The 14,007-nt window shown below is 19.2% G+C and overlaps 3 protein-coding genes across 3 annotated transcripts; all 3 read right to left on the bottom strand.

The window, feature by feature from the left end:
- Positions 1-3,926: 3,926 nt before the first annotated feature.
- Positions 3,927-5,144, bottom strand: PF3D7_1036000 (merozoite surface protein 11; the record flags this gene model as incomplete). The annotated part of the gene is made up of 1 exon (XM_001347600.1): positions 3,927-5,144. One exon carries the CDS (start codon positions 5,142-5,144, stop codon positions 3,927-3,929), a length of 1,218 nt encoding a protein of 405 aa, XP_001347636.1.
- Positions 5,145-6,587: 1,443 nt separating this feature from the next.
- PF3D7_1035900 (probable protein, unknown function) lies at positions 6,588-8,288 on the bottom strand (the record flags this gene model as incomplete). The annotated part of the gene is made up of 1 exon (XM_001347599.1): positions 6,588-8,288. The coding sequence occupies one exon, from the start codon at positions 8,286-8,288 to the stop codon at positions 6,588-6,590; it is 1,701 nt and encodes a 566-aa protein (XP_001347635.1).
- Positions 8,289-9,599: 1,311 nt separating this feature from the next.
- PF3D7_1035800 (probable protein, unknown function) lies at positions 9,600-11,738 on the bottom strand (the record flags this gene model as incomplete). Its single annotated transcript, XM_001347598.1, has 1 exon — positions 9,600-11,738. One exon carries the CDS (start codon positions 11,736-11,738, stop codon positions 9,600-9,602), a length of 2,139 nt encoding a protein of 712 aa, XP_001347634.1.
- Positions 11,739-14,007: the final 2,269 nt, after the last annotated feature.

Genomic DNA, 14,007 nt, shown 5'->3' with positions numbered 1-14,007 from the left:
TTAAGAAAAAATAATAATAACATAAACAAATTAAATATATATAAAAGTGTACATTTGTTATAATCAGTTATAAAAATAAAATAAATAAATAAATATATATATACATATATACATATATATAACATTTTAATAATTCAAAATTAAAATATTTAATTTATATAAAATGCATCCATTTAATTATAATATAATATTACCTAATATTATTTTCTCGGACAGCAATGTACTAATTTAAATTTCAATAATTAAATTTAATTTCCCTCAAATAAAGTGCATTATGATTTTAATTTATTAAAATGATTTTTATATATAATTTTATAATTTTGTAATCATAAATATTTAATTTTTATTTGATTTATTAAAACAATTATAAAATAATCGTAATTATGTTAGACTCTATTAAAATAGTGCACAAGGATTTTTTTTATTCATTTTTATAATATAATTATAGAATCACTTTTACATATACATGACTTATTTTATTATTATTTTCTTAAATCTATTTAAAATTAAAAGAGTAATTAAATAATGTGGCGTAACCACATATTTATTTATAAAAATGAGAGTGCCTTAATCAAAATATATACTATATTTAATTTTTTTGTTTTTAATAATAATTATAATTAATAACAAAAATAATTTATAGATACAATATTAAATTTTATATTTTCATGTATGGAATAAATAATAGGTATATATTACAAGTGCACTGTAAAATTAAAATTAATATAAATCGTAGAGAGTGAAAAATTAATAATCGATAATATTTCGGAATCGCAGCGACTTATCATAATTATTGATAATTTATTATAATGTATAAATCAAATATTATATATAAGTATTATAAATTAATTAATAATGTAATTTAAAATTATTGTGTTAATTAACATTTTCCTTAATACAGTCTAAAATATTTCCTGCATATTACACAAAAATATATATATACATATATATATATATTATGACGTTTATGTATTTATTTATTATTTAAATTTAATTTTATGTTAAACAAATTAATTATATTATCATAAAATATTTTTTAATTTCGGAACTTTAAATTAAAACCAATAAAACATCATCATGTACAAAATTCGTCTTTGTATATTTCCGCATCATAAATATTTTCATATCATGTTATTTAATATATATAAATATTTTACTAATTAGTTTTATATATCACAAAAATTATATAGATAGTCATATATAAAGAAAAATCTATTTAATTGCAAAATATGTCAGTTTTTAATTTCCCTAAAGAAAAATTTTAAATATTCATATTTCTACTTTTGTTAAAATGATATTATCTTATATAATATATACATATAATTAATATAATATAATATTAAGTTTAATCAAATTACAAAACTTTCTTTGAGAATATAATAAATATTGATTTAATAAAAGTATAATCGAAGATGATAAAATTAATATAAATTTCATTTCAGAAAAATATGAATAACAATCATATAATCGCATATTTATATAATATATATATATATATATATATATATATATATATATTAGAATATTTTTATTCTCCTGTAATATAGCAACCTTTTAAATATATGTTATATTTTATATATTTAAAATTTTTTAACATTTTAATTTTTTTTTGTTTTTCTTCTTTGGTCTTTCTTTTTTATAAGCAACCATAAAATATTATATTAATTATATTAATTCTATTTAATTGCGTTATATCTATAAAATATAATTATGTTTTAACATGAATCATAATATTATTATGATAATATATATATATATATATTATTATATAAGTGAAATATATATTGTAATAAGACAATTAAATTATTATCCTTTTCATTACTCTGTCCAAAATAAATCAATTAGTGTTTGTATTACCTCTTGTACCGATTATTTTGTTTTATTATTATCCTTGCACCTTTAATCAAATAATATTTTTAAAGTTTATAAAATTTAGAATATTATTATTTCTATTATTCGTTTCTTTATTTTCTCTGACTTCTTCTTCTTCTTCTTCTACTTGTTTTATTTTATAATTCTTTCTTCTCCATCCTCTACATCATAAACTACATTTTCGTCTTTTTCATTAAATAAAGATTGACCTTTCACTTGTAAAACATCTAATACATCTACTCATTCTAGATATTTTGATTCACAGGCTTCTTTATTATGACCAGTTGTATAAATTTTATTCTACGATGAAATTAATAATTCTTCTACTATATTTTTATTATCATGTTAGCTTGTATCATAACGTGTAATGCCTGATATTTCAATAGAAATATTTGCTTCAGATCCATCAATTTTAAAAATTGTATCATTCATGTTATTGTAAATTTCCTTTAGAGACGCATCTCCTAATTCGCTCAGGGTTTCATCATATTTAATGGATTTATGAAATAACTACTTATTTTTAATTACTTTAACAAAATTAGAAACTAATTTGAGGTACATTAATTAGTGCATTAAAATTTTTATCCTAATGTCCACTACTACTCTTACCAATAGAAACGGTTACATGGTTATCATTAAAATATTGAGCAACAATTTCTAATCATGCCATAACTTCTTACATATATTTTACATAATTATGTAGTTATAAAGCATCAACTTCTAAATTATATTCAATGTTAGCATTTAATTGATTACTTTTTATAGAAAAAAAAAAATAAAAGAGCTTTTTTTTTTTTCTTTTTCTTTCTTCATGCTTTATAATTCCAAGAATATATCCCCCTACCAAGAATATCAACGCATACAGAGACATCATTTTTATTATTGAATTTTTCACGAATAATTTTTATTAAAGTACATCTTAAACTAGAAATAGCTTTATTTATTCCTCATAAGGCACAATTTTATTTTTAAAAATATTTAAATATAAAAAAAAAATTATATAAAATATTAGACTCAAAATTTACTTTACATTGTCTATTAAAAGTAAACACGACAACAAAAGAAAAAAAAAAGAAAAGAAAATTATATTTATATTTTACTTTTATTAAATAGTTATTTATGTAAAAAAAAATATACCTCGAATAGTTTTCACTAAAAATAAAATTTTGCAATATATAAATGATTAAGAATGGTGTAATATGATATATATATATATATATATATTATTTCTTTTTCTTTTTTTTTTTAAATATATAATTAAAAATGTAAGAAGAATATGGAAATTTAAAAAAAAAATTAAAGGAAAAAATAAAATATTTCATATTTATATACCTAGTTCAGAAAAAAAAAACTAATATATCCATAAACCATATTAATTTCTATAATTAATTATAGATATATATGTTATATTCAATATAGAAAGAATTATAATTTACTTTATTTTCTATTAATTTTCCGAATGAATTATATATATATATATATATATATATATAATTTTATACTTTTCCAAAGTTGCTTAAATGTATTATATATAGACTAGAATAATGTGTGCGTAAGGTCGTTTTTTTTCATTTATATAATTTAAACAAGTATATTTAATTATCAGGTTTTTCAACACTTTAATTAATATATATATATATATATATATATATATTTATTTATTTATTTATAAAATTATAACTAGGTGTTAATTGTTTTTATTTTTTTTTTATTTTAATCATTCATGTGTATAAAAATAATTAGTAATATATTAAACATATTTGTTCTATAAAGAAAAAAAGAAAAAAAATTATGAGATGGAATAATTTTAAAAATTTATCATATATTTGAATAAAATTATTATATTAACAAATACAAATATTATCTAAAACATATACAGAATTTATAAATTATTAATATTATATATAAGATTCTATTTTTATAAATATCTAATAATAATATTTTGATTTAGTATTTTTATTAATATAATATGATATAATTACTAATATTATTATAAATTTCAATATATATATATATATATATATTGTATCCCTATTTTTCTGTTAAAAAAGTTTTCAATAGTTATTTAAAAAAAAAGTTAACTCATTTTCTAAATCTTTTAGTGAAGGATCTAGTTGGTTATTTGTTTGTAAAAAATTAAATAATAGATTTACATGATCTTCTAATGATTTTTTTTCTTCAGTTTTTTTATATTCATTAGAAATTAATTTTTGAGCTTTGTCATCTTGCGTAGAATCTAATTTTATTTGTTCTTCAAATATATCATTTCTAGTATTTTTATTAATATCTTCTAAATTTACATTATCCTCATCATCTTCATTTTCTTGTAATTGATCTTCCACAATTTCGTTTTCATCTTCCATATCTTCTGTTTCTTCAGTTTCGTCAGTATCTTCAGTTTCGTCAGTGTCTTCAGTTTCTTGAACTTCGCGTTTTGTGTCTTCATTTTCTTTAATTATATCTTCTTTATCCCACGAGGTAATTTTTACGTGTTCTAGCAAAATATTATCGTTCTTATTGTTCTCGGGTTTATACGTTGGAGCACCACCTCCAATTTCCCATGCAAAATAGTGGTTATATGGATCTGTATTTTGATTATTTTCATTTCTATTGTTTGCTCTTGGTCCTTCAGGTCTAGGAGAACTTGATAATTTTGCATCTTCAGGTACCTTTACAGGTGCGGGTGCTGTTGGAGGATCTGGTGTATCAACATTAGGTTCACTAGGAGGTGGTACATTTCTTCCTGTAGATCCATCGTTTTGAGTAGGACTTGATGGTGTTAATAAATTAACAAAACCTGAAAAAATTGTGTCAAACGACCCTCCATACTTCAATTTTTCATCGTCTATTTGATATCGTTCATTTTTGTAATTATCAGATGTAGTTTGTGAATCATTTAATTTTATCCCAGTACCTACAAATATACCTTTATTGTATACATTATTGTCTTCAATTGATTGAAATTTATTTGAATTATCAATTACAGTATTTTTTGTTACATTTGTATCTAATGAATTATTATTATTTTTCTCTTTTTCATCATTATACATATTTAAAATGTCATTTTGTTTTTCTATATATTCTGAAGCTTCATATTGAGTTTCAATATTATCATTTTTATTTTCTATATTTTTGTTATTATTTATTGAAGAACCATTTCTTAAATTCTTTTGTTCATCTTTTTGAATTTCCTTACTTGTGGCATTGCTTTGGAAGAAAGAGAAATTTAATATTAGAAAAATGTAAAATATAATATTCAAAAACTTATTCATTGTTTATTATTTATTTATTCTTAAAAAAAAAAAAAAAAAAAAATTATAAATATTATATAGATATATAAAAATATACATATATATTGAAATATGTGAATATTTATTATATAAAACTTTAATAATATAAATCTAAAAATAAGAAAAAAAAATTTTAAAAAAAAAAATTTTTTTCTTTAAATTATAAAATAATTATTCTAAAATGTGTACAGTCTAATTAAAATTTTCACCTGGAAAAGTTAACAACTTTGGAAAATTAATAGAATTTTAAAAAGAAAAAAATTAAAAAAAAAAAAAAAAAAAAAAAAAAAAGGACAAACTCTTTATGTTTATTCTTTTACATTTCCGTTGGGAATTAAGTACATAAATAAGAAGTGTTCTTTTTATTTATTTTTTATTTATTTTATTTTTTTATTTTTTTTTTTGACGTCTGTACTTTTTTTTTTTTTTTTTTTTTTTTTTTTCTCCATAGTTAACCACCAAAAGGATTAATATTTTTTAATAGCATGGAAAAGAAAAAATTTATTAAAATTAGAGCAATTAAGTACAGCATGAACGAAAAGAAAGAAAAGAATTTTTACCAACTTTTTTTTATTCTATATAAAGACAATTTCACATTCATAGTTATAAAAATTAAAAGGAGTACTTAAATATTAAGATGGACAATTATTATTTATTTAAACAATATATATATATATATATTATTAAAAGTGTTATTTTAATATTTCCTTATATATAAGTAATAATATATATATAATAATAATAAACTTTAATTTGTATTTTTATTCATTCTTTATTTTTTTTTTTTTTAATTATAATTTTTAAGACTTTATAAAAAATTTTACAATATTTAAATATTTTAGATCAAAATATTATTTAATTTTATTTTAAATAACTTAATATTACAATTAAAAACAAATGTGTTCAGATAATGAAGAAAATAAGTTAATATTTTAAACATATTAATAAATAAATAAAAGTAAAAAAAAACAAAAACAAAAAAATATGATAATATTAAAAATAATTTAACAAAAATTTTTTTAATGCACATAATTAAAAAAATAAAATAAAATAAAATAACATAAAAATGGATTCTATTTTTTTTTTTTTTTTTTTATAATTTTATATATGAATCTCAATATACATTTAGGTAAAAAAAAAAAAAAAAAAAAAAAAAAAAGTACAAATAAAAAAAAAATAATAATGAAGCAAAATAAATAAAACAACAAAAAAAAAGAACAACATAATAATATATATATATATATATATATATATTTATTTATTTATTTATATTTACTTTCTTTTTTAATATATTCGAATAACTATCTTTTACACATTTTATGATAACTCATTTAAAAATAATAGGAGAAAATAATATTATTATACTCTATAAAAAAATAGGTTTATAATTAAAATTAATTCATACACCATATATGAAAACATTTTTTATGGATATAAAGTGCTTAAATGCATTTCATTTAAATTGTTTGTAATCTTTTTTAAATTTTCTTTAACTAAATCGTTTTTATTAATTAACTCCAGGAAAACTTTAAATAATTCCTCATGAGATTCTTTAAAATCACTAGAATCCTTAATTTCCTCGGAAGATGCATCATTTAAATCATTTTTGTTTACTTTTTCACCTTGTTCTTCAACTACTTTTTCAGCTACTTCTTCGGCTACTTCTTCAACTACTTCTTCAATTACTTCTTCAAGTACTTTTTCACCTTCTTCTTCAACTACTTTTTCAGCTACTTCTTCATCTACTTCTTCAACTACTTCTTCAGGTACTTTTTCACCTTCTTCTTCAACTACTTTTTCAGCTACTTCTTCATCTACTTTTTCAACTAATTCTTCAGCTACTTCTTCAGCTACTTCTTCAGCTACTTCTTCAGCTACTTCTTCAGCTACTTCTTCAGGTACTTTTTCACCTTCTTCAACTACTTCTTCAGCTACTTCTTCAGCTACTTCTTCAACTACTTGTTCATCTACTTTTTCAACTAATTCTTCAGCTACTTGTTCATCTACTTTTTCAACTAATTCTTCAGCTACTTGTTCATCTACTTTTTCAACTAATTCTTCAGCTACTTTTTCAACTAATTCATCAGCTACCTTTTCAATTAATTCTTCAGCAACTTCTTCATCTACTTTTTCAATTAATTCTTCAGCAACTTCTTCATCTACTTTTTCAATTAATTCTTCAGTTACTTCTTCATCTACTTTTTCAATTAATTCTTCAGTTACTTCTTCATCTACTTTTTGATCTACTTCTTCAGCTACTTTTTCATCTACTTTTTCAACTAATTCTTCAGCTACTTCTTCATCTACTTTTTCAACTAATTCTTCAGCTACTTTTTCAACTAATTCATCAGCTACCTTTTCAATTAATTCTTCAGCAACTTCTTCATCTACTTTTTCAATTAATTCATCAGCTACCTTTTCAATTAATTCTTCAGCAACTTCTTCATCTACTTTTTCAATTAATTCTTCAGCAACTTCTTCATCTACTTTTTCAATTAATTCTTCAGTTACTTCTTCATCTACTTTTTCAATTAATTCTTCAGTTACTTCTTCATCTACTTTTTGATCTACTTCTTCAGCTACTTTTTCATCTACTTTTTCAACTAATTCTTCAGCTACTTCTTCATCTACTTTTTCAACTAATTCTTCAGCTACTTCTTCAGGTACTTTTTCATCTACTTTTTCAGTTAATTCTTCACCTATTTCAGTTTCCGATTTATTTTCTACTTCCTCATTTTTTTCAGATACATATTCTGTTTTTACTTCTTCTCCATCATTTACTACTTCTATTTTCATTGGTACTTCTTCATTTTTTTGTTCTTTATTTTCAGTAAAGATATCAAGAAAAAAATAATCAGGGAAAATATTTTCATTTATATCATATAATTCTTCTTTAGTTTCTTCTGTTACTTCATTATAATTTGTATTATTTATTTCATTTTCTATATTTAAATTATTGTTTTCTTCATTAAAATAAGTATTATTTAAATATCCATTTCTTAAATTCGTTTTTAAAGCATCTATCTCTTCAGCACTTTCAATATTTTCAGAGAGTGTTCCATTGGCTTCACATATATATATGTTTATTAAAAACAACAAGAAAATTATATTAAAAATATTCAACATTTTCTATAATTAAATTAAAATAGAAAGGAAAAATTTTAATTTTTTCTTTAAAGAAATAATTTTTTTAAAAAAATAAAATTTTTAGTTTAAAAAAAAAAAAAAAAATGTGGTTTTTAATTAATTCTTTTTTTTTTTTTTTTTTAACTATTAAAAAAAATTTGTATATATATATATATATATATATATATATATATATATATATGTGTATATTTAACTGCTTTATAAATACGAATTTTTTTCTTTTTTTTTTTTTTTCGTTTTTTTCTAAAATTAATTAAAAAAGGTTAAGGTAGTGCATAATAAAGAATATTAATATTATGGAGAAAAAAAAAAAAAAAAAAAAAAAAAAAAAAAGACAACTACCATAAGAAATATTTATTTTTCTTTTTTAATTTTTCCATTATTATGATTATAAATTTTATATAATACTTCATATAACTTTTATATATTTTTAAATGTCATAAAGATTTTCATTGTAATTTTTACTTTTTCTCTAAAAAAAAAAAAGAATTATATCCAAAAGAAATAGTACAAATATAAGCATCTTTTGTGTGCACATAAAAAAAAAAAAAAAAAAAAAAAAAAGAAACTATCGCAATGTCTTATATATTTTTTTTTTTTTTTTTTTTTTTTTTTTTACGGTTTAAAGTAAAAAGAGAATCGGTTACATTATATACAATATATATAGATATATACATATTATTCAAAATAATTATAAAATTAATATATCCCAAAAATTTCAAAATTAGTTTTATATTGTAAATACTAAAAAGACACCAATAGTTTTCTTTATGAAAAAAAAAAGAAAAAATCAAAATTAAAATGAAATAAAATAAAATAAAATAAAATAAAAATAAAAATAAAAATAAAAAATAGATATATAATAATATATATATTTTTAATATGGTTCTTCAAAAAAACAGAACAATAATTTCAAATTAAATTTCAGAACCTAAATCGAATGCTAAATATTGAATCCAAATCGAAATCCAACATTAAAAGCATACATATATATTTTTTTTCATAATAATAATAATATATACAAAATAAATATTTAATTTTTAAATACTCCATAAAATATAATATAGGAAATATAAATATTATACAATTAAATGACATTTTCATAAAATTAATAAATAAATAAATAAATATATATATATATATATATATATATTCAAATGGTATATAACTATGTTTCACATTCATAGGATGGTTGCATAAAATTTTAAATAATACATAATATAATAATTTTCCTTACATCTTTTCTTAAGACTACAGTATATTTATATATATATATATATAAATTTATATTTAATATCCGAAAAAACTAGTAACACCCCCAGCTATACCTTTAAAGGTATTAACTAATAAATTATCTGATTCCATGAAATCATTAACTTTTTTTACCAAATTGTCTTTAACATTTTGAATATTATAATTATCATTTTCAAAGTAATTGTAATCGTAGTCATGGTTATAATTTAAAGGAACATTAAATTCATCATGAGTAGGGGTGTAAAAATTGTGTGATTCTTCATGAGTAGGGTTGTAAAAATTGTGTGATTCTTCATGAGTAGGGTTGTAAAAATTGTGTGATTCTTCATGAGTAGGGTTGTAAAAATTGTGTGATTCTTCATGAGTAGGGTTGTAAAAATTGTGTGATTCTTCATGAGTAGGGTTGTAAAAATTGTGTGATTCTTCATGAGTAGGGGTGTAAAAATTGTGTGATTCTTCATGAGTAGGGTTGTAAAAATTGTGTGATTCTTCATGAGTAGGGTTGTAAAAATTGTGTGATTCTTCATGAGTAGGGTTGTAAAAATTGTGTGATTCTTCATGAGTAGGGTTGTAAAAATTGTGTGATTCTTCATGAGTAGGGTTGTAAAAATTGTGTGATTCTTCATGAGTAGGGTTGTAAAAATTGTGTGATTCTTCATGAGTAGGGTTGTAAAAATTGTGTGATTCTTCATGAGTAGGGTTGTAAAAATTGTGTGATTCTTCATGAGTAGGGTTGTAAAAATTGTGTGATTCTTCATGAGTAGGGTTGTAAAAATTGTGTGATTCTTCATGAGTAGGGTTGTAAAAATTGTGTGATTCTTCATTAGTAGTATTATAAAAATTGTGTGTTTCTTCATTAGTAGTATCATAAAAATTGTTTGGTTCATAAAGTGTATAATGCATATGATAATTTAAATAAGTTGGTTTATATTCATGATAGAAATCATCCCAATAATATAAATGGTAGTTATCTTCTTTTGTTTTACTTTCGGGGTCACTCAAATCATCTGATTCGTCTAAACTTATACCTCCATCATAATAATTTTCTGTATCACTTAACTCATCTTCATCTAAACTTATATCTCCATCATTATAATGTTCTGCATCACTCAACACATCTTCTTCATCTAAACTTATACCTCCATCATTATAATGTTCTGCATCACTTAACTCATCTTCTTCACCTAAACATATACCTCCATCATTATAATGTTCTGCATCACTCAACTCATCTTCTTCATCTAAACTTATACTTCCATCATTATAATGTTCTGCATCACTCAACTCATCTTCTTCGCCTAAACTTATACTACCATCATTATAATGTTCTGCATCACTCAAAGCATCTTCTTCATCTAAGTATATATTATTGTCGTATTTATTTTGTCCATTTCCCATAGAAGTGTTCTTCACATTAGAATCCGAATTTGTATTGTTAGATCCTATAAATTTTTCTAACAATGAATCTATAGGGGTTAATAAGCTACCAAATATGGATCCAAATACACTTGATCCATCACCTTCAGTACCACTATTTCCTTTGGATTGATTAAAATAAGACTGAAACACATTTTTGAACTTTTTTATTCCTCCTTCTGTGTCCATATTCATATCATAGGAAGATCCAAAATATTGTTCTTGGGATCCTAGATCAACATGTGTTTCCACTCCATTTGCAAAATTTTCCTTTTCATTCAATAAAACATCTTTGGATTCTGTGTGATTTTCTACTGCATCTTTAGGTACTTCAAGTTGAGGTACCTCATTGACACTGCTTTCATTTGGTACACTTGATTCGTTAGATATATTTGTTTCGCTAGATATATTTGTTTCGCTAGATAAATTTGACTGGTTAGTTATACTTGATTCATTTGATATATTTGATTCATTTGATATATTTGATACATTTGATATATTTGATTCGTTAGTTGTATGATCATTAATATTATTCGTCAAAGATACACTGTCGTTTAAATTTTCACCATATGTTCCTTCTAATTTAGTAGAATCTATATTTGAAGAAAGAACAAGATTAGAAGAACAGCTTCTTAAATTAGAATTTAAATTGCTAGTAATATTGGTACTAGGGGTGTAATCTATTTCACATGATATACTAGCACATTTATATAAATTTAAAAGAATTAAAAAAAGACTAATACTTAATATATATTTCATTTTTATTTATTGAAAAAAATTGTAAGCTACAATATATAAAGGAAAAAAAAAAAAAAAAAAATTTACATAATATTAGTCGAATAAACATAAAAATCGAAAAATTAATATATAATAGGTGTAATAAAATACTTAGGACAACAAATTAATTTTTCATCTCTCAAAAAAAGAGTAAAATATAATTATAATTATAATAATAATAATTATAATATTCGTATAAACTCATTAAAAAATATATATTAAATATTCTAAAAAAAAAATAAATAAATAATACACATATATATAGAAATCTATAAAAGAATACATATATTTCAATATATGTATACATATATATATATATATATATATATATATTGTCACCTATTATTTTTTCATTTTTATGAATATTAAAATATGTTATTCGTTTTAAAAACATACAAAAAACATACAGAATTTTTTTATATAAAACATTAAAAAAAAAAACTGGAAAAAAAAAATTAAAATTTACAAATTGATGAGGAAAGAAAATTTTATAGATTTAAAGATAAATACAAGAAAAAAAAAAACATAAATAGTAAATAGTCATTTATTGAAAACAAAAAATTAACATAAAAAAAAATAAAATACAAAAATAGAAACAAATATACAAAAACAACAAACGTAAAAAAAAAGAAAAAGTAAATTAAAGTAATAAAGAATAATATTAATAATAATATTAAGAAGAAGAATAAATGAATTTTATTATTTTAGAGAACTTATAAATTTTTTTAATTTTTCTTTTTTTTTTTATTTTTTATATATAAGTAACCTTATATATATATATAAATTATATATTATGCTTATTTTATTTTTTCTTTTATTATTTTTTACAGATTTTAAAAATTTATAAAATAATATAATTATATAGATATGATAAAATATTTATATTTCTATATATATATATATATATAATATATATAGAAATATGTGTTATATTTATTATTATATATTAATAATATTTACAAAAAATTTTGTATATATAATAACATATGTAACATAATATAATCCTAATTATACTAATTTAAGAAAATAATTTTATATGCATAAAAAAAAAAGAAAAAAAAAAAAAAGAATGGTATACTCTGAAAAAATAAAAGAAAATATATATACATAATATTTTAAACCTAAACTGAACATTTCATTTTTATTTATTACCCTTAGGAAATTGAATTTTTCTATACATTTTATGATATATATAGAGACGTTGTGTACATAATTTTTTTAATAGGTGAAATACATTATTATATATTTACATATAAAAAAATTATATCAAATTATATTATTACCTTAAAAAAAAAAAAAAAAAAATGTTATTTTTTATATTTTATATTTTATATTTTATTTTTTATAATTTATTTTTTATATTTTATATTTTTGTATAAAAAAAATTGTGAAACAAAAAAAATATCCACAACTTATCCTTATAAAAAAATGTAAAAATTATTTGTTCAAATTACTAAAAGAAGAAATGCAAAAAAAAATTTGAATTTTTTTTTTTTTTCCCCCACTACATCATGAATCATAAAAAAATACAAAGTATTAAGGGAATATTATGAACAAAATGTAATGTACGAATAATTATTCATATAATCATAAGAAAATAAAATGGATAAATTAATATATATAATATCTATTTATACCAAGAAAAATAAAATATTTAGATCTAAATATATATATATATATATAAATATATAATTCGTATTTCTTCTTTTTTTAGATCCAAATATTTTATGAATACTTGAGTCATTTTCTTATCAAAAAAAAAAAAAATGTATTTAATATTACATATATATTATTATTTTATCACTAAAAAAAAAATATAGAAATATAGAAAAATATAAAAAAAAAATAATAGAAATATAGAAATAAAGAAAAATACAAAAAATTAAAATATAGAAATATAGAAAAATATAAAAAATAAAAATATAAGAAATATAGAAAAATATAAAAAATAAAAATATAAGAAATATAGAAAAATATAAAAAAAGAAATATAGAAATATAGAAAAAAAAAAAAATATAGAAAAATATAAAAAAACAAATATACAAAAATATAATAAAAATATTAAGAGAAAAATATTAAAAATAAATATATTAATAAAATATCTTTTTTATATAATTTATATATGAAGAAAAAGCAAAAATTTTAATTACTGCAATATTATAATATATAAACATATATAATAATATTATCATAAATTATTTTGTTTTATTTTATTTTCTATATATTTAATTATTAGTCAATTATATTATTA

This window comes from Plasmodium falciparum (assembly GCF_000002765.6).
Source record: "Plasmodium falciparum 3D7 genome assembly, chromosome: 10".
Lineage (NCBI taxonomy): Eukaryota > Apicomplexa > Aconoidasida > Haemosporida > Plasmodiidae > Plasmodium > Plasmodium falciparum.
Note: the sequence above shows the minus strand (reverse complement) of the source record. Positions and strands in the feature narration are given on the sequence as shown.